At 40.4% G+C, this 26,909-nt stretch overlaps 1 protein-coding gene across 2 annotated transcripts in view; it reads right to left on the reverse strand.

The window, feature by feature from the left end:
• Window positions 1-26,909, reverse strand: part of FBLN1 (fibulin 1) — a 64,181-nt gene that overhangs the window by 17,630 nt on the left and 19,642 nt on the right. Inside the window, exons 7-15 of one of the 2 annotated variants that reach the window (XM_010144486.1) lie at window positions 25,924-26,061; window positions 23,040-23,183; window positions 22,098-22,226; window positions 21,472-21,597; window positions 20,785-20,904; window positions 19,808-19,939; window positions 19,137-19,260; window positions 5,437-5,579; window positions 3,369-3,500 (exon numbers count right to left, since the gene is read on the reverse strand). In XM_010144486.1, coding sequence (XP_010142788.1) covers window positions 3,369-3,500; window positions 5,437-5,579; window positions 19,137-19,260; window positions 19,808-19,939; window positions 20,785-20,904; window positions 21,472-21,597; window positions 22,098-22,226; window positions 23,040-23,183; window positions 25,924-26,061 — 1,188 coding nt within the window. Of the gene's footprint in view, window positions 1-3,368; window positions 3,501-5,436; window positions 5,580-10,832; window positions 11,278-19,136; window positions 19,261-19,807; window positions 19,940-20,784; window positions 20,905-21,471; window positions 21,598-22,097; window positions 22,227-23,039; window positions 23,184-25,923; window positions 26,062-26,909 lie in introns of those variants that run through there. The other variant, XM_010144487.1, reaches the window with a different exon arrangement.

A 26,909-nucleotide genomic window follows, 5' to 3' on the forward strand; every position in this document is an offset into this window, starting at 1 on the left:
CACTCTTTCTCTCCTATGCCCTCAGCTGCTGTCTCTTCATCAATAAATCACAAAACAGCCTGATCAGCCATTCTCCATCCAATCCTATACATTTCTCAGCTTTCCTAACATCATCTTCTGATGTCTCAGTGTCATCTTAAAGGAATAATGGCTAAAACTGATGTCCTGACTCAGTCCACAATTCTCTGTCAGCGTTGAAGTCCTCACTTATCTTCTGTGACTCCATCTCTAACAGCTCTTCCCACTCTGTAAACCGTTATCAAGGGAAACCTGTACCTTTTGGTCTTTTTTTAGCGTTATGAGAGCACCTTGTTCCTTTCTATCCACACAAACACAGTCGACGCAGGTTGTTCTTATGGCTTCATCTCTTTGCTCGTTCATGACAACCTAGCAAAAAACTGTTTTACTAATGAAGGACTTCCTCCAAGAGCATCTTCTTTGATCTGTCCTTTCTCCCCCTCTTTTCCCAGTGCTCCCTCCTTTCTTTGAATCTCTTTATTGGTTTCCTCTGCTCTGACATCAAGTCAAGGTTTATTACTCTCAGCCCTTTCAGTAACACTAGTAAGTATTTTCCTATATTTTCATATACTCCTACGCACTTCATCTCTCTCTGAGCTAGTCCATGTTTTTTCTTTAAAAAAAACCCTCCTGCAGAGGTTTTCTATCTTTTCACTTGTAGAGAACATTCATCTTGTGGAGAAAAGATATTTGGTGACCTAATATCCATTAGCAGATAAAATAGCTCTGATACTCTGGTCATTTCTCCTGAAATATTACAACAGAATGAAACATGCTCACTATTCCTTTTACCCATGCATCTATGATTTATTCTCAGAGTAAATAGTATTCTCTCCTCTACAATATAGACAGCAGAAAAAAAAAAAAGATTAAAAACATAGGCTACACGGATTCAAGAGGCATATGTCCATCAGCAGTCATCAAGCAGATGGTCCAGGTGTGCCTTCCCGGAAGCGTACAAAGTGATGATGGCAGCAAGTTGGAATCTTATTATCCTCTGGGTAAAGTTTCCTGTATACCTGTCTGTTACTGGCCCATATGTTGGGCAGTAGTTACTGGGCTAGGTGGGGATTTGCTCTGCTAGAGTCCCTATGTTACATCCCCACAGTCCTTATGTTCTTATAACTTAATGGGATAACCAATAAAGCTTTCTGATAATCAATAAATCTTTCTGGTATCGTCTATGTCCTTTGTCTTTTTCCATCCTTACACAAACCCTTCCCCTTTCTTTGCAAGAGGGACTCACTGTCCTGTGGACTAGGATCCCATCTTACTTTTCTCTCTTGAAAACTTCCCAGCACTTTTATGGGAACACCTAGCATTCTGATTATTAATAGCAAGAAAAATGGTATTACGATGAGAGCAGCAGAACCACTGCTGGCAGAATTATTTGCAATCCTAATTTCACACATACAACATGCTGTCCTGAACCTCTGCCCCTCCAGATAATATCAGCTGGGGGTTTGTTTTGTTTTTCCTTTTCCAGTTCTGCTGCAGGCAGTTTACTTTGCAGCTTCCATCCATTAATCTCAAAGTACTTTTACACAGAGGAATTAATTAAGACTCTTACATACATGAATTAATTAAGACAGTAGTAGGCATGTTTTATCACCTCCATGTTGCACATGGGGGAACTGAGGTGAAGAAAGAGTTGCCCAGTTCTTCTGCAGAACTAGCAATGTACTGAGACATAGATCCTCTCAACCCGGTGTATAAGAATACCCCGTCCTAACTTTGTGAGGCAGATATCCAGTTTACCAAGTAAAATACCATTGACGCGCAGTTCTATTATTCAAAATGGGAACACTTCCCTCAGGCAAATACCTTGGTCAGTCAAATTTCTAAACACATCCTTCTTTCTTATTTCAGACAGAAAGAAGCACAGAGCACGAAAAGCAAACTACTGTAACTACTGTGGGATCTGATAACATTTATGCTCTTCTAAAGAATTAACCCAATACCTGAAATCTGTAATCTTATCATTCTGCTTTAACAGACTCTCCCTCTTTCTCAGCATTCACATGTATACTTAGGTTTGATAAAGAAAGAAATATAAACCTAATGACTTCTGATTTTTATCTACAATTCATAAAACCTTTGCACAGCTGATGCTGTAATATCACGCTTCTGAAATGCAACAGTGCCACCTTCAGATCCTGCTAAATACGACTTCTTCACAACCACCAGCATGGAAGAAGCAGAGCAGTGATTTTTCGTTTCATTCAGACAAGTCCTGCTAGAAAGCCCAGAAGCACATGTATAAACATGCACATTCACGTACTGAAAGTGAAATGTTCACTGGGAACAGTGGTCCTTTTTCATAAAAAAACCACTAATAAAGGGCAATCAAATACTAATTCTTAATATCTGGCATATTCATTCTCTAAGCATAAGAATCACAGCACATTCCCCTGGCGCTGTACTAACAACTCGCATTGTGCAAAGCAACACATCAGCTGGGACCTGACACTGCTCTGCAACCTTCACATAATTTGCCAGCTACTCCTGGGTATGTTGGGTCCCAGAGTGAAAGCCAAGCCACAGTATACGCTGGAAATATATATCTGTATGCATACATGTATATATTCGAGATACACCATACACATGACATACTGGATGCAGCATGTGCATATCCCGAAAAAGAGACCTGCTCTGAAAGAAGCCTGCCGGGAAGTATGGCCCCCGGCTGTGCTGCAGCCCCTCCCTGCTGTACGAGGAAACGCGGGTCTAGCAGATGACCCACATGCCCAGGTACACCTCCTGCTATGTCTTCTCCCTGCCAAGCCGAGACTGTAAATCAAATGTGTATGTTCCATTCTGAAGTTTCTTCTAAACTACAGCATTCGACAGACCCCTTTTACCCTAAACAGATGCTTTTATTTAAAACTGAACCAACCTGTCTTTAAATATTAAAACAGGTAACAGTTTCAGTAAATTCAGTCCTGCTTTAAAAATTTGATTATTATCCAAAAATCACTGAAATGCTGTTTAAACAAGAAAGAACAGTTAATTAAATCTACAGTCTCTTTGCTGACATACTATGTATTTTATGTTTTGTTTGATTTTAATGGGCAAACCTCATCATTTTAAAGCTAAGCCATTTGCATTCGTAATTAGAGCCAGTTCTGGAAAAAAGCTAAAATACTTCTCAAATTAAAGTTTAAGCCTTTGGTATTTTGAATTTAAAATTATGTGTGATATTAGTTCAAATTACACATATTGGACTGGAGAATATTAAATCAATACAGGCTTGAAAATCACAGTGGGAATTAATTACTTGAGTTAATTTCTTTGACCTTGCCCTACAATGTTACTGAGAGAAGAAAGCAAACAGAAAACGCTCTACTCACCCACTGTCATACCATCCATGTAACGCTTGATGATATCAAAGGAATCTCTTAAATTTCCTTCTGTTATGTCAAATATAATATCTGCCTGATTGGCTGGATACGTAGGTGTGATGGCACGAAGAAAAATAATCTCTGCAAATAAAGAGTATCGCAGAATGTACTGAGAAGTGTCTGAAAACATCACTAAAGAACCCAACAGAATTTGATCCAAAATGACTTGTCCTCAAAGCTGGTGGAGGACATCCCCCTCCCCCACCGCTCACAGTCTGTCCTTTAAAATGGAAAGAAAGAACATTGGGGGAAGAGAGGATTTGGATAGATTTATTTTCTCCTCCTGCACCATCCAAGCAAGAAGCCCTGAAGCCAAACCATTTTGTTGCTTTTAGATGACAGAAAGACCACTTCCATCACGTACCCAAAGAGGACAACAGTGAGCATACACAGGGTGAGCAGAGGAGGAGGACATAACGGACAAAGCCCTGAACTCTGATTCCCTAATGCAGTTACATGAAGTATTGCCATTACAAATTACTAGAGTCTTTTTGAGTATTGGAGGAGGAGTTCAGGTTTAAAAAAAAACCCAAAAAACTATTTTTCAAGCCCCTTGTGAGGTATTATTATTATCCTACCTCTACAGATGATGAAACTAAACCATGGGGCTGTAAGAATTCACCCAAGGCCATGCACTGAGTTACAGTTTAGGAACATCTTCTGGGCTTTGGTAGTACTCTCAGATCCCTAGGTCTCATTGCGTTTCATTAAATCATGAGGATGGACTAATGAGGGAATTGTTTGAGAAGCAGCCTGGGCCAAATCCTTAGCTCTGCTGCCAGCACACCTGACGAAGCTGAAGGGGTGTGTATGGGAGTAGAAGCGGCCATGGGACATTCCTCCATCTCCTGTGAAGCAGAGCCAGCCAAGGTCTGAAACAGGCCTGACACAATCAAGAGCAGCTCTACATGGCGAAGTTATTGGAGGTTAAATTGTTCCTACATGAACAAGAAATGGCAGGTCTCTTGCCCTACTCCTTCTGCCTGGTACAGAAGTGAAGAATCAGCTTCGGCTTTCTTTTAGGACAACTTCCTGGTATAGAAAGGCTGAGACTCTGGGTGCAGACTCTCAGATGTAGGGATTTAAGATCTTTAAAAAACCTTCCAAAATTATCTTCCTTTCCCCCGTCCCCTTCATTCTACAGAGAAGCAGGGCTGGAGGCAGTCACCTCACCTATGGATGTGTAGGCAATCTCCAGTGAAGCTGCCAGAAAATGAATACAAATGCCAAGGAGAAAAAATTGGCTCTTGATGTGTAAGTTTATATGTGAACTAAGCAAAGCGAATGCGATCCTCATGAAACTGCAGGACTTGAAAACTCACAGGCACTGCAGTGGCCAAGGGAACTAAAGAAATACATGAGTGCCCATGAGGATGCAGCATCCGGGGCTGGAAAACTGACTTTGGATGACCAGACAGCCACTCACTTGGTCGCTTTTTGAAATCTCAGCTTAAAAACTTTCTGTCCAGTCCTTGGAATTTTCCTTTATCCCATATTTGAAAAAACAACAATTACATTTTTCATAGGTCAAATATAGGCAAATCACACTAGTAGGTAGAATATTCAATACGATTTATTTTGTGGTTAGTGTTTCCATGTAGATAAAGGATATAGTCTTGGAAAGAGCCACCTGTCACTAACAAACAACAGACCATAAACAGATGAGAGAAATATAATGAGCATCTACTTCCTCTGACAAAATCTGCAAAAAAAGCAAGAAAAAGAATCATGGGGCACGTGGTTACTACGTGAGTAAATATGGCAAGTGGGAATTCAGACTCAGTATTTCCTTAGACTGAGAAGCTGTACGTGTTAGACCTCAGAACGACTTGCTTTGCCCCATAAAATGAAAACTCCTGGATATTGAAGGTTTTAATTAAATGAATAGCACACTATAATTTGGAACCGTGCAAACATTTTACTGCACTGGTAGCTAGTCTGGCTTTAGGGCAAAGACTTCCGGTGGAGGTTTTGTAAGTTGTAGTCTATTAAATGGAACAAGGGAAAAACCACTTACCTTCAGGTCTTGTAAATTCTCTGAACGTGGGCAGTGAAATGACAGTGTGGGAAATTGTGTGGACTGGATCCAACACACAGTTGACATCATTTGGTCGACACGATTTAATGCAACGGATAGTATCTGTCTTTTCCAGTCTGACACTAAAACAAACAAGAAAGAGATGAATATGAAATTCCTGAAAATGAATTACTCTGTGTTTTGCAGTCTAGGGAGCTGGAAACTATAACTGATGTAAGTGTTCATTCTGTACCTCAAAACATAGACATGCAGATCATCAGAAGTGCTAGACCATGGAAATACTTGGCTTGGTAACCAGCTGCAGTCAACCCCCCCTCAAACGCAGTTCTTCAAGCCAGGCATGTGAAAACAAGGAGAACTGTACAGCGTAAGACACCGTGTAAGGTGTCTTGCCAAGCACAAACAGGACCAAACGACTAAGCGCAGATGCTCGGCTGCAGTGCACTGGTGTGGTCTCACCACTTTCAGCGGAGCTACACGTATCTGCAGAAGCTTTTTTGTACTCCGTGTGATAATCAGCATATAAAGCAGAAACAATTGTTCTCATTCTGGAAATCTGGCAGGAAATACCTGAACAGACAACTCTCTTTCACAATTTTCAGGGCAGCAAGAGCCAGAAAAGCCTCTCAAGTCTTTTTTTCACACACACACCCCTTTCCATCTAACTGAGGAAAAGAGAGGGGTGGAAACTAGGGGAGCAAAAAAGTTAACCACATTATTTAAAACCTCAAAGACTGAATTCCAAGTTTGGGGAACTGGTAAGGGTCATTTCATATTGCATCTCAACCAGCTGCTCATTCGTCCTTGAAAGTCTATTAAAAGTTAAATGACTTCTTCTCACCCTTGTCCACTAGAGTGAATTTAAAGTCACTTACAGTTCAAGAACTTCACACAATACCCAGTCTGTGTTCACGAGAGATGAAAGGGCTACACTGGGACTTACAATGCGACTAAGCCCCACAAATGATCTCAACTTTGACCTGCCCATTTCTTCATATTTCTAAGTGGAAAAAAGAAAAGACTGCAATGTCAGAGGGGGTGGAATCAAAAGATTAAAAGGAAGCAAAATTCACTGAATAAAAGGGAAACAAAAATGGAAGCTTTGGTTTGTCAGATACCTCTAGAAATAAATGGTTCTTGCTCTTTTCAAAGTGTGTTACCCAAGTCCACACCTACAAGCCATCTTTTTTAAGATATTCAAAGGGACTTTATGGCTCTATTCATAATAAATAGATCGGTAACTTCTTATTACACGCTCCCCACATCTGCTTATCAAAGAAAACAAAGCCAAACACACTGATGTTGTGCAAAGCTAAAATAAAGATAAAAGAGAAAACATGAACCAACAGTATGGAAATCATGCTTCAAGAGATGTGAACTAGCGTAGTCCACGGGAAGGCAATAAAGCCAGGTTAATTTACACCAGCTGAGTCTGGCTTGTAATTTTCACTCTGTAGCTGATATTTTGAGACTGGACAGTAGATACAGGTCACATGGCAGAAGGGACCAGCCCCCACCTCTCTACAGCCTCCTTTCAGGGAGCTGTTCCGAGCAGTAAGGTCTCCCCTCAGCCTCCTCTTCTCCAGGCTCAACAACCCCAGTTCCCTCAGCTGCTCCTCACTACACTCGCTCTCCAGACCCCTCACCAGCTTTGTTGCCCTTCTCTGAAGACATTCCCACACCTCAACGTCCTTCTTGAAGTGAGGGGCCAAAAACTGGACACAGTACTCAAGGTGTGGCCTCACCAGTGCCAAGTACGGGAGCATAATGACTTCCCTGCTCCTGCTGGCCACACTAGTGCTGACACAAGCCAGGATGCTGTTGGCCCTCTTGGCCACCTGAGCACACTGCTGGCTCATTCAATCGGCTGTCAACCACATCCCCAGGTCCTTTTACACTGGGCAGCTTTTCAGCCACTCCTTCCCAAGCCAGTAGTGTTGCAGGGGGTTGTTGTGGCCCAAGTGCAGGATCTGGCACTTGGCCTTATTGAACTTCAGTACTACTGGCCTCAGCCCATCGATCCAGCCTGTCCAGATCCCTCTGTAGAGCCTCCGACTTTAAGGCAGATCGACACACCCACCCAGCTTGGTGTCATCTGCAAACTTACTAAAGGGGCACTCAATCCCCTCATCCAGATCATTGACAAAGATGCTAAAAGATGTTAAAGAGGATTTCCATCTATACAGCCATACAAACAAACACTGCACCTTTCCTCGGGATCCAGCTGAGCTGAGCTGACTCCTGCTAAGCTGGAGTCACAACAGCCAAGTCAGTCGGGTTTTACTTCCAATAATGTATTTAGAAATTCTGCAAAAGTTCTTTGAAGTTTTTCTCTTTGCTTTATATAACACAGAAATAACAACTATAGCATCATCTAAAGGTTTTGGGGATACCAATAAACAGTAGCTTGCATAACTCATTTTGGGACATTATTACTAATGAAGTACTAATACAATATATACATCATCCTAAATATTCAAAGCCGTATTTAGATAATAGAATTTGTATGCAAAAGCACTGTGGTGTGAGTGTCTGAAGCATTCAGCATTGGTCTTCCTTTGCTCCTTCCTGGGAAGGAAAGGGAGTTTTACTCTTGACTTCACCTGGAACAGAATTTGGCAAATACAAACATTTCTGAAATTCTCATCCAATAAAGCCACGAATTTGTTTAAGATGAAATCCTAAGTAAGACTTACATTGATAACTCTCACTTCTGATTCAGTGCAGTAACGTGTTGTGACGTGAATTAAGTACCCTGCATACAGAAATGAAGGATCACAAGTAATTTGTGTAAGTTCCTAACTAAAACTAGTTTCTAGATCCATCCAGCTTGTAACCCTGTGACAGATAAACATGAACCACCTCTGTTTCTTTGCTGTTCCTCTCTCTGCTTACAAAGCCCTCAACCTTTTATTTTCCTTTTTTATGCTCTGTCCACACTGCTAAACTTGAGTTTGTGCTTTCCCCTTCCCCTGCCTAAATATTCATTCTCTTACCTCCTTTCACTTGGTATCTCTGCTAATTGCTTCAGCATATGCAAAGTACAGTTGGTAACGCCTGCTTCTCTCATTGCTTTGACAGCACATCTTCACACAATTTTCTGGAGTCATTTCTTTGAGAACTAGCATCTATTTCAAATCCTGGTATTTGCTATTAATAATGTGTTCTGATCTCAAAATAGTTTTTATTTCATCCTTACACATCATCTTTGCATTTGATCTTCTGATTAGCTTACATTTTCCTTTTTGCTTATGTCTACCTATAGTGGGGATCGTGACTGACAAAAGTTTCTTCCCAAGTGCTGAGAACTTTCTTTATTCAAATCTTTCCTTCAACTTTTCTCCCTCTAACAAACATTGCAGCTAGTACCTCCTCCAGGCCTTTTACATTTAAAAGAAAAAAAAATTAAGAAACAGCTTAGTGGTTCTGATTATTTTGCAAATAATGCTTTCCTGAATATAATTTTTTCTTTCTTCTTGGGTCCTGGTGTCATTCCTTTTCATATTCTCTGCCAAATTCAGCTAGTAAGTTCTCTGGACCAGGAGCAGCGATTTCATTTTCATATTGAAAGAACCAAACATATAAATGGCACTACATAATCACATACATGTTCTTGAAAGTTCCTGCTACACTGCAGCTTTAAAGCATCCCACAGAGGAGAATGTGAGCAACGTGTTCTTGAATTACTTGCTGAATGCAATTAATATAGCATCCTCACACTCCTGTCTTTTCCTGCCAAACAAATGTATATTAATGCTTGCAAAAATGAAATTTATTTTTGAATATTTATTCTACTTAATTATGGTCTCATAATGAACTGGTAGCCAGGGGGCATTTATATACAAGCATCTTCTGTGGTGGTAAGAAACCCCATTAGCTCAAGCAGCACAGGCTTGTGTTTTCAATATTTAAAGCTAGGTCTCTATCCCCACTGGCAACTTCTGGCAGCTTTATAAGTACGTGTCAACAGACTTATTAAACATTGGCATTCCTTGTGAGACTCGAACTCCTGTCAGCCAGCTGGGATAAACTTTGCCTTAGGGAAGACGTAATACTTTGGCACAGTGCTGCAATCATGCCCCAGTCTAGTCCTTAGCTGATGATGAGCCTAAGAGCCCGCAGCTTGCAGCTAATGGAGTAATTCCTCGTGTTCAGGTTATTAAGACTCGTGATCTTGGTTTAGAAGGTTCCCATTTTCTAACTTTATACCTTGTCTGTGCTGTCTGTACAGCGAAGCTTTTTTTTTTTATAAGTGCATTCACATAGATTATTCCTCATTCATCTATGGACTGACAGATATCTGTGCCCAGTGTAAAAGAGCATTAATTTTTAGATCATACCTTTGGGACTGAGCTTTTAGTATTTATCAATACAAAGACTGAAGAGTAAAATGAATTCTTTTCCAGCTCACAAAACAAGAGAATTTGAAAGAAATTCCAGCTGTACTGTCTACATTGTTCTTGACTGCACAGCAGTAAAGGAAGAAAGATGTAGAAGTAAACAAGACTTGGATACTGGAATTCTGGCTGGCCTTTCAGGGCTGCTATGGTTTGGCTGGGTTTTTTTGGTGGCACTGGTGGATAAAGTCTTTACAGTTAATTTATCAGCTTTGATACAGAAATTGAAGAGAGAAAAGTGTTATGAGACCAATTAAACATCTTTTTCAAATGTTCCAGTAGACACTTCTCAAGATATAGCCTGTAAAACACAGAATTGCTCTCTGGTACTAGCTGAAAGCTGTTATGATGTTAATTGCTGGTTTTCCATCATTAGTTTTTCAATTCAGTGGAAATTCCACAGAAAGGAAGATGAAAAATCTCTAAAATAATTGTTCTTTAGCAGAGATTCTCTTTTGTACCATCTTAAAAGTTACAACTGGAGTCTATACCTGATGGAAATCAGCTCACACTCAACTAGCTAAAACAGAGCAATGATAACTGGTGCAGTTTGAGAATCTGGCTCCACGCTTTCAAAGTGATTTATGTGCTGGGGCACCTCTGAGGTCCTAAGGGTCTAAGTTATGCCCTGTTGATAGATTTTCAGAAAATGCACAGTATTTGCCCTATAAGTGATGAAACTCTCTAAAGACGTCTCTGTTGAGACAGCTCAAATTACCCATCTATTTTGTTTAAAAAATTTAGACCTAAGCATAGGCAGCTGTGTATCATCAAATGATAACAACTCCAGTACTGTGTGAAGTAAATTAATAGTTTTGAGTCCTCCACCTATTCAGTTAATAAGCTCTTGGACACCAATTTCTGCTCTCCATGATGATGCAGAGTACATGTAAGAACCTCCCCAAACTGAGGCATTCAGTGATTGACAAAAGTGGAGAACTGTGATGATGATGGCAAATAAAATGCAAGTGAGTGTGCAACAGGTGAACTAAACTTTATTAATATTGGGGGGGGGGAAAGCTACTCTTAGAAGAGAAAAAGTACTCAATGATGCCTATAAGTTATGGATTAAAGTTGTGCAGAGACAAAGATAAAAAGTTGGGCAATAAACGTGTTGACAGTTCCATGGCGGGAAAGTTGCATTTGAATTGTCAGAAGAAGGTCTCTGGGCTCTGTGATTTGCCGCTGCATGACCACAATGCCACTGTGGTTGTTCACTTTTTTTGTGGTGAAAAAACCCTCCTGGTTCCCGCTGATGATGGACAGCAGAATTTTATCCCCAGGGACAGCATTGGAAGGGCCCATGCGGAAAATGTCGGTGGGTACTTGAATGTTGGTAGGAAAAGAGAGGTGATAGTAGGTTATTCTCAGAGGCAGGCTCTGGCACTCCTTATTTTCATTACAAGGCAAGCGCTCACAGCGACTGCAAGAAAAGTGAGAACAAAAGACAAGAGGAAGATTAGCATACATTTAGCAAGCGTGATAGGAGAGCAAGGGCAGTGGGGGAGGGAAAAAGATATGTTGACTTGCATACTGTATCCGTTCTTCAGCCTAGCACCTCAATCACATTAGAAGTGGACATTTATTTAATAAGGATGAACTCATCTGTGGTTGGTGCTTTTGGAGAAGCGTTGCCATTTTCAGAAGTGTTGCCTTTTCTTTGCACAAACAGATGGATTGAGTCTGGCACCTCAGCATGGGTGAATTTATCTGCATTTAGATGAACTAAGCTCTTCCTAGGGAGAACACTGGCCTTCCCTCACAACCCCACCAAGTTTTATTCTTTTTTTGATTGGACATATGTTAAATAAAGGAAGAGATCCTAAGTGGTTAGTGACTTGACTGCGTCCTACTTGGGACGTCTGGCTGGATTTTAAGACTGAGAAAGGTATTCCAAAATCCATAAATGCCTCTTCTTTCTCAGAGAGAAGAGGCACTCTGATGCCGCATTGTGTTCATCATCTGACAGCGTACAGAGAAATATAAAACTTATTTCCAACACTGCCTGTATGTTAGGTTTATTTGATTTGAAGACAAATCCTCTTCCTCTTGATGTGGCACAGTATTTCTCTGTGCTACAAGAAGAACCAACCCACGTCAGTCTTAACGATCCATCTAGGCAAGCACTGAAAACAAGATCCCATGGTCTCCTGTCCCCAGCACGTGCCCTACACACTTTGCCCACTCTCAGGCAGCCTTGAGTCACAGGAATGATGCTTGTAAGTGAGAATATTGCCCTCTGCGGTTTCCTTCCCCTATCACTATACAAGCAGAAAGCCAACTAGAGATGACAATCTGCATGGAGGGAGCAATCTCCTTCCTTTCTGTTAGGAACAGAAGTGAAGTTTGTCCGGTAAAACATGGCAAAGACAGGTATGGGCATTAAAGACACCTCTATTTTAGAACATTCTAGTTTACTAGCGCATTAATGAAGATGTGACATGTCATGATACCTGGCGGGTTTGAGAATTGTTTAAAGAATTGCATACAAACAAAATTTATATGAATTTCACATTAAAGATATGCCCAAATCACCACATTCAAGTTGGTATCCAAACATCCTCTCAGACAGGTGCACGGAGGTAGTAGAGGTAGACATGACATATCTCAGCTGGATGCTGACTTTGCAAAGTTTGCAGATGATCAAGTTGTGCATTTAGCACCGAATCTGTCTCATGCACAACTCTGAATCATTTAAACTACGTACAAGAGTCTCTCCACTCAAAAGCAATATTAAGTCCACAGGCTGTGGTTTTAGAACCTAAACTACTTATGTGCTTTTTTACTTAGAAATGCTCCAGCATGAAAGCAGAGCTTGCTTCTTGCTACCTCAAGGAAATCTGAGTGCTTATTTAATTTATTTTATTTTGACATATAAAACTGAGTTCCCATTAGAAGTATCTGGAACCAACAAACAGAATTGTGGCTCATAAACAAACCCCAAGTTGTGGCCAGTCCATGGTGATCTGAATTCCAGGAACTTCTCATTATATGCAAAATAAGCATTTTCAAAAAGCGTAGTTAAAAGCACCCTCACTTCTTCAGTTAATGTGTTCTGTTTTCTTTTAATACCACTTTCAAATTAAAGTACAAAGCAATTCTTTGAAGACTTAAATGCATTCTTAATTCTATTCATGTGTTTTAAGAGCACACACAAGTCTTCACAGGATGGCCGGCTAATTAGGTGTGGATACTTCTGGAATATTTTCAGGTGTAGTGAGTTCTGCATTCTTTTCTGAAATGTCATCAATAACTCCACTAAAAAGAATTAATTGGTTTTGCTGAAATTATGAGGCTACTTCATTTTGGTGAAATCATGAAGCAAGTCAAGACAGTTAATTTCTAGTTGGAAATGTTTTCTTCATGTAAATCTTTTTGGAAGGATGTACATGCTCATGAGCACTTACATGCTCATACAGATGCCGTGATTTATTCTTTTATAAAAGTAAAACGCATTTTATAATAACAGCCAGAATTTAAGTTAATAAAGAAACCAAAGATTCCATCTTCCTAGGATTTTAAAAAAGGACATGCTGATGATTCAGAAAGTTATTTGTGAAGACAGATGTGTCTGCAGCTAGGAGCTAAAATTATTCAAAACACATCATCTTTTATCTTATTCTTTGGTGGTGCACACCTCATTACAGGTTTAGTTAATGTGCACTAATTGTTCTATCAAATAACCACAAAGGAGAGATAGCAAATATCATTGCTTTCAAGAACCAGAGTTCATTCTGGGGTCGCGCACCTCGAAGGCAATAAGCAGTGAGGATTTAAGTCCTGGTGTCTCTCTAGACCGTACTTAAATGCTTCCCTTCAGCGGGCAGAAGAAACAACCTGCCGTTATCGAGTGAGCAGCCCAATGCCCGGGTGCGGCTCCAGCTGCACGGCATCTGGGGCTTGCGGAGGGAGATGAGCTGGCTGTACAGCACCAGGCCTCGCCACCACGCTGTGTCGCTGCGGGAGAGAGGACAGGGGCGTGCTGCGAGTACGGCAGTGCTGAGGAGGCAGCAAGGAGCTACCAGAGAAACCCAACACAGAGGCCAAGTAATACACGCGCTGCTTTACAGTGAGGCAGTTTTAAATACATCTTTGCAAACCTCTGCAATTAGGTATACGGGGGAAAGAAAAGTAAGTACATAATGCTGCTAAATGCCTAATCCTGATTACTTTGGCTCACTTACTCCTCTGTTCTCATAGGTTTATTTACGTGGCTGAAATACTGGTTTCAAAGAATTACTCATAGTTTGAATTTCATATACCAAACACTGGTTACTCATAAAGGAAATCAATACTACCAAAACTAGAGATTCCATTTTAGATAATGAACACAACATTTCCTGACAATGAAATGAGGAGAAAATATTTTCTGCCTTCCCTCCTATTAATTTCTGAGCTGGTTTTCACATGGTACAGAGAGTATTTATTCCATTGAGCCCAAAGGATGTGAGTGGTATACAATAATTCTTCATGCACTGAAGGGAAAAGACCTTTTTAGCAGGATTTATCACTTCGCAGTTTACTTCATACAAGGGACCCATCTCAACATGCTGAATGACTAACCAAGAATTATTACTAAACTATACATTACAGGGTCAAATTTCAGAGGTGTGTAGGTTTCTGGAGCTGTGACAATCTTCTGGATCTCCTAGAATATACTCCACTACAAAGGCACTCACTCACGCTATCATCACTGTGTGCATTTCTTTCAGGCAGGTTGCACCACACTTTGGGGCCCAGACGAGTCAGAAGTTAGGCTGTATCACCACACTGTGCATCTCTATGTTAACAGAGCAGGTGCTTAGGGAAGGTGGTTTTTGTCTTAAAAAGGCCTGAGCTTAAAGGGAATGAAACCATCTGATGTCTGGTTTTCACGGATATTTCTTAACCAGAGGAAAATCTGGAGTCGCGCTTCAGGCTCAGGCGGGAATACAGTGTACAGCAGTACAGTAGAGAGGATGGACAAATAGTATGCACGTTCCTCCTGTCTGGAGCTGGAAAGTCTCAAGGAGCTTTCAGTGAGACTCATCTTCATTTTGCCCTTAGCACTGAGCCTTTATGTCCTATCTTTGTCTCCCTCGTCTGTCTTTCCCAACCTGGCTCCTTCTTCCTATCCTCCTTCCTTGCCTACCCTTCTTGCTCACTCAAACATTTGGCATCAGGACTGTCTACTCAGACAGTGAGTGCCAATCCTCCTCTTCTTGCTCCATCCTCTCCTGGCTGAGACTTAGTTCTCTCAGTTACTGTCTCACAGCCCTAGTTGCAAAGCATACACCTCTTCCCTCAGTATATTTGTGCAGCCATCCTAAATTATTCCTTGCTCTGATGGGCTTCATCCAAATCTGGCATCAATCATCCTTAACCATAAGATCCTGACTCCTGTGGTTGGTTTCACCCTCATCTCTAAATCGTTTTACCCAATTTTACCTTCTACCCCTCAAACATCTTCCAGATTCATTCTCCTCACCTCGTCATACCTCCAGATCCTTCTCCCCTTACATTCAGCCTCCGCATCCCTAAGTATGTCTTACTTTCTTACCAAATCAGCTCTTCTCTTACCTGTGCTAGAAACAGCTTTCTGATCTGTGGAGTCTGGGTGGTCTTTGAAAGCACAGAAGAGCTGGGCTCTGGGATTGTCAGGGCTGACAGCCCCTGGCCCAGGACAGACAGGAGCTGACATTACAGGGAAGATTGGCCTTTGTTCCTGTGGCTGTGTTTGGGAGCAGGCTCAGACTGCAGAGTTGGTACCTTCACATTTCAGGTTGCTTTAAAGAGCTGCAAGAGGCTTAGGTCTGCTAATTAACAAGAGAATTCTTTGTTGCTAAAAAAGAAAGACCTCTCTACTGATAGGAAGAATTAAATTGCACTGAGGAAGGTAGTCAAACAAAAAGACAGACTGCCACTGAGGCTATGAAATCCTAATCATCCAAGGACTTGAATCAAAAGCTAAACAAACGACTCTCAGAAATACTCCAGGTAGACATGACCCTGTTTTGGGATACGCGGTGGATCAAGATTAACCATCAAGGTCCTAATTTCCTACACTGTATGAAAAGTCTAAATGCAATTTTACAAAGTTTGTAATTTCAGAAAGTTTCAGAGGTTTTGGGTAAAGATGACAAAAAGCGCAGAAGTAATCTCCTAACAAATTTCAGATTTCTGCTTCAAAACACAAGAGCAAACTGCTGAAAAAAAGAAAAAAAAAAATCGCCAAATGTCTTAAACACACAAAACACAATGTGTTCCTCCCTGACCTTGTTCTTGGAAATGAGTGAACTTCAACTGAGATTTGCCAAAACTTGAGCCTGAGTCAGACACCTGGCATGCAAAATTTCAGCCATCGGTTACGTTTTGGAAAAATTTTAAGCAGTTATAAATAGGTCCTATTAATGAGAAGTGACAGGCAACCCTAATAATATGCAGACATATCTGGAATACAAAAATATTTCCCAATCTGGCTCAACACAGCACACATTTCTGACATGCTGCCATAACTGCTTCTTTATCTTTCTACTGTTTTTCTTGGCTTAAATATTACAAATGTTAGACTTCAGTGTCACATAAAGAGAATTTGTTACACAATCTGAAAACAAAAAGTGCTTGGCAAGACAATACAGTTCAGTGCTATTGCGAGTAGCAGTACATATTAATTATCCTTGGAAAAATACCAGCCTATAGGCTGATCAAGGAAACAGAAAAGGCAGAATTTAAGCAAATGAGGTAAAACCCCCAATAAAACTGTTACCATTAAGGATCAGATCATGCCAAACACTCTGATGGTCTGTGGGGAAGGCTACACAGGCTGTTTCCTCCTGAAACTCAAAAGTATCTATACAACATCCTGAGCTATCAGCCTGTAACATGAGGTGATCCTGCAATTACTTCACCAGATGACAATCACTACTGCAAGAGCCACCACACAAAAATCTCTGCTTTAAAGGTTTTGAGTAAGGAAGCTTCTGGATCACTGCGGACTGTTACCTGTACATAAGGATTTTAAGGAGAAATAAGAATGAATAAACTTGGATTTGCAGGACTGAGGCCTATTAAAATTATAGCTGTTACAAAGAAAATATTGGAGAATAGGGAAAAAAAATCCCTTGAGGTGCCAACTTGATGGGACTGAAAAAGAACATGTGTTGCCTTTCTTATGGTGTGTCAAGTTGGTGAAACTGGAATGTGTTTTAAAAAAAAAAAAAGGAGAACAAAATGGTATCCATAATAGACATGATATTACTAGAAGCCAACTATTTTGGAGTCCAATGTTGGGTGAAAAAGTGATTTAATGTCACTACCATGCAAAAGCTAATGAAGATTTGCTACCTATCAGCTATATATGGCTATATATGAATATATAGCTATCAATCAGCTATATATTTGGCTATATATGCCAAAAAGAAACTATTCAAGAACTTGTAAATTAGTCTGGATGTAAAAAGGGTGCTAAAGGCTTTCTTAAGATGCTGTTCCCTACTGGGGACAAGGTAACCCAATACATAAACCCCGATTCTGGCATGTTGGTGTAACACTTACATACTCTTTAGCACGAAAGCACCTATCTCCCTATTGCACTAACTTGGACTTTTTGCAATAAAGGTAATGAACTCATAGTCTCTTCGGTTTATGCAAACACATTTTTAACAATAAATTTACTAACTGTGTCTCTAGCTGTTGAGAGCGAAAAACCTAATAAATCCAAAAGACAATAACTCAAAGAATTAAAATAATTAGAACTTCATTGAGCAGCTACAGGATTTGTCTCTGACTCACAGCTAATTATAGCCCTAGCACATCCAAGAATCTCTCCCTGTAAGTCTGCTGGAGTCAGACAGAGTAAGACATTACAGGGTCCCAACAACCCAGAAAAAGAATTCAGACATTCTACTGCTTCCCCAAAAGATCCCTTAGATCTCAAATAGCCATTAATTTCAAAACAGGCATAAAAATAGAGCTAAGAGGATGAAATGGAATGTGTGCATACAATGTGTATTTTATAAACAGAACTTCGCAACTCAGGGATGTCCATAAGAGCAGAAATCTGCTAATTCTACTTAGTGTCCCATTGCAAATGACTTATTTTGAATTAGGATGCAAATGAACCCACAATATTACAAATAAAGAGAACATCTGCATCATGAGGCACTGCTTATTTATTGATGTGAGAAATATAATTTGAAATTTAACTACTATTGTCACTTCTCAGAATGCAAGCATATTTTATAAATATCTGTTTTTATACCATGAAGTTCCCCCCACAGCATTCTGATCATTCTGCTGTGCCTCTTATATGGTATGTCACAGATTAAGGTTTAAACAGAAACTAAGCCTCACAAAGTCCCTCTGATGAAGATCAGCATTAGTTTCTTTCTATAGAGGAAGCACAGAGTAATCAATTTTATCTCAAAGATGGTAGGCACATGAACAGACTGCGGAAAGCAATAGCAGGCTGATGACAAACATAATTTACCAACTTTCCTCCCTGTCTGGTGGAGCATGCACTTACCTGCGAATAGGGCACGTGGAAGGGACCGTGGAAGAGCCTCTGGATAAAATCACTGGAGTACAGAGTGGCCACGAAGCCACATAAAGGGTGGGAGGAAACACAGTCACCTGCATCAGCCGAAAACTCTAGCTATGCAACTGAAATTTTGCAGCTTCTCCACTTAGCTAACACTGCTTGATGGGTATAAATGACACGCCAGCTGCCCCTCCTCCCCAAGCTGTCTCACATTTTCAACACCAGAAAGCACAGACTTTCTCTGAGCTAGGTTAAGAGACACAAATGTGAGCAGCAGCTAACATACCACCCCTGCTAGGATCCCCAGCTTTTTTAACAGAGGTGAAACGGTACTAAAAAGAAGACAATGCTTTGCAACAGCACTGGTAAGAATTCAGAAAGGCAGCTAAAAAACTCTTTCACTGGAGTGTAATACTAGGGAAATACTATGTGTGAAAGGAAATAAAACACAGAATTTTGACTCTGAATGTAACCCTCCTAACAGACTGCCTGCAAGGCAGTCAGAGACAACATCTCCTTATGGCTCTAGGGGTCAGTATGATGCAAACCACTGACACGTGACATTTTTCAAGGGAATAGCTTTTTCTTAGACTTGAAACAGGAGCATGAAAAAGGGAACAAACATGCGTATGCAAAACACAGGGTAGGCCTACCAACGTAATATAGATTTGGCAGAATCTGTTATGGATTCACTCGGTGGTGGCATGACATAAAGTAGATGATGTCCCCAAAATCTGTTCAACCTCAGAAAAGAAAGTACTTACGTGTCTCCTGACTTGCGATAATTTTCTGGACACTCCAAAGACAGACAGCGAAAGCCGCCCTGGATGTTAAAGCAGGTCTCGTTGAAAGAGCAGTTGTGGCTTTCTGCAACACACTCATCAATATCTGCCAAATGGAAAAAAGTGAGTGGATAAGACACGTGCCACTTCTCCACTCGCAGGTGCCAGATGATGAAAGTATCATATTAGGTACTACAGAATATGGTGTACTATTGAACTTTATTACAGGATTGGAAAGGGGTGGCAGGAGAACAAAAAAGAAGAAAATGAACCCAAAGAACAGGCAAGAACAGGAAAAGGAAGAGCAGCAGTGCCACTAAGTGGACAAGACCTAAATATCTGCTGAAAAGTTTACAGCATGGTTTTTCCTTTTAATGGCTAAACTAACTCATACCAATTCACAGTGGAAATCTTCATTTTTTTATAGTTCTTTACTAATGTTATAAAAAAGTATTCTCTTCTACATCCTGTAGTTTATAAGAGAACCTTCCTGTATGTTTATTATAAAATATTGGTTTCTTCAGATTTCAAGCTGATGTTTACTGCTTTAACCATAATGCTGTACGAAAGGCATTTTATTAAACATAAAAACTTGCTAGGAATTTTCAGAAGACCACAATCCAGTTACATCTCCCTGAAGCTATCGAACTCACCTTGGCAGTTGCGCGCATTGGGTGCCAACCTGTAACCCGTAGAAGGACAAGTACATTGAAAGCTCCCAGGAATATTAATACATCGAAAGGAACAGATATGCCCTCCAGTAGGTAAAGCACATTCATCAATATCTGCAAGAAGAAAACCACTAACTTACTGTTTTTTCATGACATTCAACCAAGTGCACACGTATAGCGTTACCTCCGCAAACTTCAAACACAATTTCATTATTCTAATTGCTGGGCAAGGAAAAAGATCATCAGGTAGGTGTGGCTCTAAGTCAATAACGGCTGTCAGGAATAAGTGGATTTGTGAAGAAAATTAAAAACAATAATATCAGGGCCTAAGAGACTAAGTAAATGGGTAAGAGCAAGTACTTTACAGTGCCATGCACTATAGTACTTCACAAAAAGGAGGAAGAGGAATAGTTTTATCTTTGTTCTTACAAAAAAGGAAACTGAGATGAGGTGTTCTGTCCAAGGACTGGTTGTCTGTTAAGTCCTGGAGACCTAAGTCCAAATTCAGGATCTTGTCCATGAGGTCACACCCACATCCTCTTTGTATTTAAGGAGGACCTACTTAGCCATTAGTTCAAAACCAGCCACAAAACGAGGGTATATAAAATAGTACCTAGTAATATTGTATATTACATATGTAACATGTAAGTGTGTTTGCATCTTCATTTGCTGAAGACTAGAAATTCTGTTAGTTCTTCAGAAAAAAAACATGTCTGACAAGCTACAAAAGTATGCCAAGCTACAATTCCGAGTGAAGAGCAAAACTGACACCACACAAGCAGAGATATTCTAGACTATGACACAGGTGGGAGATCGTCATTAAAAACAGTTTCACTGGAAAATATGAAAGAAATCAAGTGTTAGAATGGAACAATTGCAGATACGTGGAATTGTTTGTATGTTACGGTGAGACCATGAAATGCTCACTCAGCCCCTGTCTGCAGAACAGTACTGCTTACCTTCGCACGAAATCCCATCAATGTCACTGAGTTGAAAGCCACGGCGGCAGTAACACTGATAGGAGCCATACACATTGGCACACTCTTGACTACAGGGACTGCTCTCACACTCATTTAAATCTGAAAGGCAAAATTATGTATCTGAATTCCTAATGCTGTATTCATTACTCCTATTACAGGACTAAGACTAAAGTTTGGAAGACTTCTTTTAATTAAAAAAGGATGATATGCATGTCACGGAGTAAGCTGAAAATAGGCTTTGGGAGTATTACACTCAACATGGTCTGGCAGTATAGATTAATCTGCACTGTGCTATTACTTCCCACTGTCCTTCAAGGCGTGTGACTTGGAGGGAGTCCTTAGGACCACACTTGCATTTTTTACACCTAGGTATCAGCAAGGCTGGTTTTGAAAGGTCTTGAATCTGATGTAGTTGAGTCACCCTTCAAAATGCAGCAAATACAGTCCCATAGAACACTGCACGATGTAGCCTAAGGGTGATATATTTGAACCGTGGGCTATAGTGACCTTGATTGATCATAATGGCATCCATGTTATCAAAGAGACTACACTGGGTTGATTTCTGATACCATTCCAGTGCAGCCTTACAAGCTAAAATCAAACAGAAACACCTAACAACAGTGAGCTCTCTCCACGCTATATAGCCAAAGCCCATGACAGCTGTACCTTCACACGACCTGCCATCAGCTGAAAGTTTGAATCCCATGGTACAAGTGCAGTAATAGGAACCAGGAGTATTTTCACACTTGTGAGCACAAAGGCGGCCAGGATAGCGTCTGCATTCGTTGATATCTGCAACGATAAACATATAGAGAAGTTTTACGTATTGGCTGGCTTTACTGCAGTAGCAGTCTGGACAAGAATGTGGTCATAAAAGTTTGGGTTTTATTTTCCAGACCTAAATTTCATAGTAGAGAGGGAAGGCTTTGCTCAAAATGCTCACTTAGAATGACCTCCGTGCAAAATTGAATTAGGCCTATAAAGAAGAAAGTTGCTTTGATCCTCCAGAGGAATGTTTTGCTGCAGGTGCAGTTAAAAATATCACAGAAAACAATTACACACACTTTCATAATCTTAGCTTTTAAAAGGATAACAGATAGCACATTGACAATACTAATACAGCTTCCTTTGAAGTAGCAGCAGCTCTTTAATATGGTATTAGATTTATACAATAGTAGTCAATTTTACTTTCAGATGAAAGAGGTTATACAAAGACCAGTAACATTCTTCACACATGATCATTTTTTAAAACGCCATGGTTGCACGTGTTTAGGTTGATAAGTGCAACTTACCAATACAAGTTCTACTGATGACATCAAAAGAATAGCCAGATTTGCACTCACAACGGTAATTGCCTGGGGCATTTATACAAACATGTCCTTCTCCACAGGGCTGATTAGAGGCTGAGCACTCATCCACATCTAAAAAAAGGAGAGAAGTAATTGAAAGAACACTTCTGAGCACGCAAGTTCAGAGACGAGCAATACATTAACATACTTCTATATCCTCTGGTAGTTATAAAGTGTTTTGAACAGAAAGCAAGATATGATCTAGCTCTCAGCTTCTACAAGATCAGAGACACAAATCCAAAATATTGTTACTGAAGCAGGTTATCCCTCAGGTGTCCTGTTAATGTTGATGGACTTGGGAGGGAAAAGAAATCAGGAGATCAGACAATACCTTTGGAGGAAATCAGGAGCAAAATTGTTTTTATTGTGCACACTCTGTATTCGTGGATCAGACCTTCAGCTAGTGTAAGAAGATGCCATACACCCACAGACAGCAGTGCTTTGATAAGCCATTTACAAAAATTGAAAACACATGCAAAAATAACTCTCTTTGCAAAAGCCACCTTAGTTAAAAGCCAGCCAAAGGCATACATGCCTTTCAACACTGCGTGAAAGGCTTCTGTGGGACAGTAAGTGGGCCGAGTGTTACAAGCCCTCTGTACTGAGGAGATTCGAGACCACACCACATTGTTCCAACACACTAACACAGTCACAGACAATGCCATTTTAGGGGGATGATTACCATTTCTCCTCAGAATACAGGGTTTCGTGAGTTAAGCAAAAAGCAGAGAGTGGACCTTTGTCATTCCTTGCCTGTTGGCACTGCCATGAGGGAAAGAACAGGATCAAGAATTGACTGTAGGAATGAGAAAAACTTGTGCAAAGTAAAAGAAACTGGTGAATATAAAGGATAGACGCAATCTATTTTCTTCAAATGTTACTCACCCACGCATCTTGTTCCATCTTCATTGAGATGATAACCTCTGCCACAGCTGGGTGAGATTCGCTGGCAGGTATACGAGCCATCAGTGTTAATACAGATCTGTCCAGCTGAACAGGGCATGTTGGTGCTTAGGCATTCATTGATATCTACAAGAGCACAACTCAGTGTAACTATTTACCATCTGAAGATGCTTAAGGTAAGATGCTTTCCTTATGTAATCCTTCAGAGTTTGAGAAGTTTTGCCCATGGGAGAATATAACTATTTGTGCCATTATCAATATAACGCTTTCAGGATGAAGAACAGGAGAGGTATGAGATGCCCAGATCCCACTGGAAAGCAGTGGAAATTTGATATAGAATTTGTATTCGTTTAAAAGCCTTTGAAAGTCTCCCCTAAATACAGGGGGAGATGATCAACAATTCAGTTCATGAGCTCAACCACTTATGCTACAGACTGTGGGTTGTAGCTCATAGTGAATGAGCTATTTGGTAGTACATGCTCATATAGGTAGTAGTGGACTCCAGTATTAGAGAGGGATAAACGACTGCTCACACATATTCACTACGAGTACCTTATCCTGTCTTACGGTGAGTTGTTCATGTAAACACAAAAGAATGCCAAACATTTACGTATTCAGAAGACCACGCAGCCCCCTACCATCCATCAAATATAGGTCTGGTTTTTTACAAACTGGACATCAAACAGCTTTGTGACAAAGATAACTTTTACTTGGTAGGAACCCACAATAAACTAAAAATCTCAGAAAATGTAGGGAGATGAGAGTGAGCTGTATTAGAGCATGATCTGGTGCAGTGTAGGTAGCCAAGAAGGTAAGGAACACAGTCACACAAGGTTAGCATGTGATACTAGTTTGGGGGAAAGGAGTTTCAGAGTTGGGAATCAGTGGCTACAGGAGGTACTTGGACAGCCTTTGCTACCTGGAAATATTAATACAACAAAGATCTGACAGTTTGTAGAAGCAGTACTGCACGAGTATAGGGCTTGTATCCCATAGCGGGGCCCATTAAGGGACTGGAGCATCTCTCTTACAAGGAGAGCTGAGGGACCTGGGTCTGTTTAGCCTGGAGAAGAGAACACTGAGAGGATCCTGTCAATCCTTATAAATATCTAAAGGGGGGTGTCAGGAGGATGGGGCCAGACTCTTCTCAGGGGTGACCAACAACAGAACAAGGGGCAATGGACACAAACTGGAACACTGGAAGTTCCATCCACCTGAGGAGAAACTTCTTTAGAGTGGCAGAGCACTGGAACAGGCTGCCCAGAGAGGTTGTGGAGTCTCCTGCTCTGGAGATATTCAAAACCTGCCTGGATGCATTCCTGTGCAACCTGCTCTAGGTGAACCTGCTTTAGCAGGGGTGTTGGACTAGCTATCTCCAGAGGTCCTTTCCAACCCTTTCCATTCCGTGATTCCATAACTTTCAACATATCCAGCTTCATACAAGTACTTCTCTGCCTTTAATCTTCCCAACTGTTTCACTGGGATATTATCATCATTTTACACAGTGGTACCGTTAAGTGTTGAAGAGCTACAGTTTTCCAGTTGATACGGTATGATATTAAATACAACACCCAGAGTGCAAAATGTTGTCTGTGTGAAGACAGGCAAGGGAATGTGAAATGTCTCAGCCAGGGATATCCCACCTCACTAGAGTGTAAAATTTTCAACTTACAAAGACACTGGAAAGACAGGAATGTTTTCATACTTTTTCCCCTCAACACCACATATGGCAATATTTGATTCACAATGTGTAAAATCAGCCTGTGAAATTGTTTTAGTAAATACTTTGAGCAAATGCATTTTATAGGACCTAACTATCGCTGCTGCAAATGAATGTGGCTTTACTAACATCAGCGAAGGCAAGCTAACTACTGATTGCCGTGGACCCGGTGCTAGCTATGGCAGATACATGTCTTCAATGGGTTTGTTGTGCACGAGCACTGCCTCCCTTCACTGCAAAGACTGCAATTTTGTTTTCAGTCTCAAAGTTTCCAGCATCAGATTTCAGCACTACAGGGTATGATACGGTCAGGAGAATGTGGGGCTGACAACGGGCTAGACTTGGCAGCTGCTGCCACTCAACCAGTTCCACAAGTCAAGGACACGCTACGCCAGGGGGAATTCAAAGTTAAGTTGAGACTTGAAAATACTACTCAAGGGAATAACTGATAGATTTGTAGGTCACATTAGACAAATCTATTTAGTCTCTGGAAACCAGCAATTCTAACATATTTATATAAAGGTCATAATTCTGTTTTGTAGAAGTCATGGAAACAAGGCATCATCCTGAAAAACTGTAACCAGTCTTTAAAATAAAATGCCTCTCCACAGTGCATTATAACTGGCCCACCCTTCTCATACGTAGTAAGATTCTTGATAGGCTATAACCAACAGGGGACACGTCTGGAAAGACCTACACACCAGTAAAACCATATGTACTAATACCAAAGTGTGTCATAGAAGATGTCATAAATTACAGCTTTTTATAGTAAAGCTTTAGCTAAAATCTTCTGCGTAGAGGGAGATAAAACATATCACAATTTTTTTTTTTTTTTTTTTTTTTTTTTTACAAATTTTGTTTCAGATAAAATACCTGAAGACTTCAGGAGAATGTTTAAATGCAGTTAAGTGCCTTTGGTAACCAATCTCATTAAATACATAGATCTAGTATTTAAATGGGTTTTGTTTGTAAATCTTACCTGTGGGATCAAGCCTGCCTTTAAAGAAGCAGAAAAAAAACCCCCAGAGCAGAGCAGTGCACAGATGTATGAAGAGTAACTTGAGAAGCTCAGAACTCACCCTGTGAAACTACAGCTTATCTTACAGGCACCACTTCAGGATTTGCTGAGATAAGAATATGTCTTACCAATACAGTTGCCTAGCGCATCTTGTATAAACCCATTCATGCACTGTAGCTTGGGTCGGCAACGGAAAGATCCTGGAGTATTCTGACAGATAAAATCGGGGGGGCAGTTATGAGTACCGGTCTCACATTCGTCAATATCTGGAACATCACAAAAAAAAAAAATTGTTAGCAGGAGTTTGACAGAAGCTTTTTATTCACATTTAAAACTTAAGACATAGTCTAAAATGTCAGACACATTAATCCTCAGCATACCTTCCTGAAATTTAACGCAGTGACCCAGAATCAATCTGACCTACTACCTCAAACAGAATCTCAGTGAAAATAGGCAGAGTAAGGTAAGGTTTTTTAAAAATTATTTCATTTATATATAGGGGTGGGCGGGTGTTTATTACGCTTTACCAGTTTAGTTCTCACAACAAAATTATTACAGAGCACCTGAAGCATCGTATTAGGCAGCGTTCAGCCTTCATTTAGCATTGTGCTTACACATGGGCTCAGCTTTGAAGTCAACAAAATTTAATTACATGTCCAAATGCAATTTTAATTTTAACTTAGATCCAGTGCAGACATTATTCACTTCTTTCATAAATTAATTGACTGGCCTTGATTCTCATCTGTATTAAGGCTTGCAATATCCTTGCATTATTGTGCTTTAAAATGCACATAAATACGATTTCTACTCACTTTAATATTCCATTCCAGTTCAGAATAGACAAATATTGTGAACAAGGGCTAATGAGGCTTCATTCACAAACGTAACCCTGTCCACATAAAAGCAACTAAAATTTAATGTTTGCCACCTGGCAATGGGATGAAATCTCCTGAGGCTATTAAAACACAGAAACTTTCTAGCAATAGGATGGCTCAGCTTTCCCATTTATGCAGCTGACACAACAGTAGGTGCAATTGCTTATCCCTAGAACTTTGTGAGGCTTGACTTTGGAGCCCGTTTTAGTTTCAGGTGGGTTAATATTGAATTGGGTTCA

Source organism: Buceros rhinoceros, unplaced genomic scaffold (assembly GCF_000710305.1).
Source record: "Buceros rhinoceros silvestris isolate BGI_N320 unplaced genomic scaffold, ASM71030v1 scaffold8391, whole genome shotgun sequence".
Lineage (NCBI taxonomy): Eukaryota > Metazoa > Chordata > Aves > Bucerotiformes > Bucerotidae > Buceros > Buceros rhinoceros.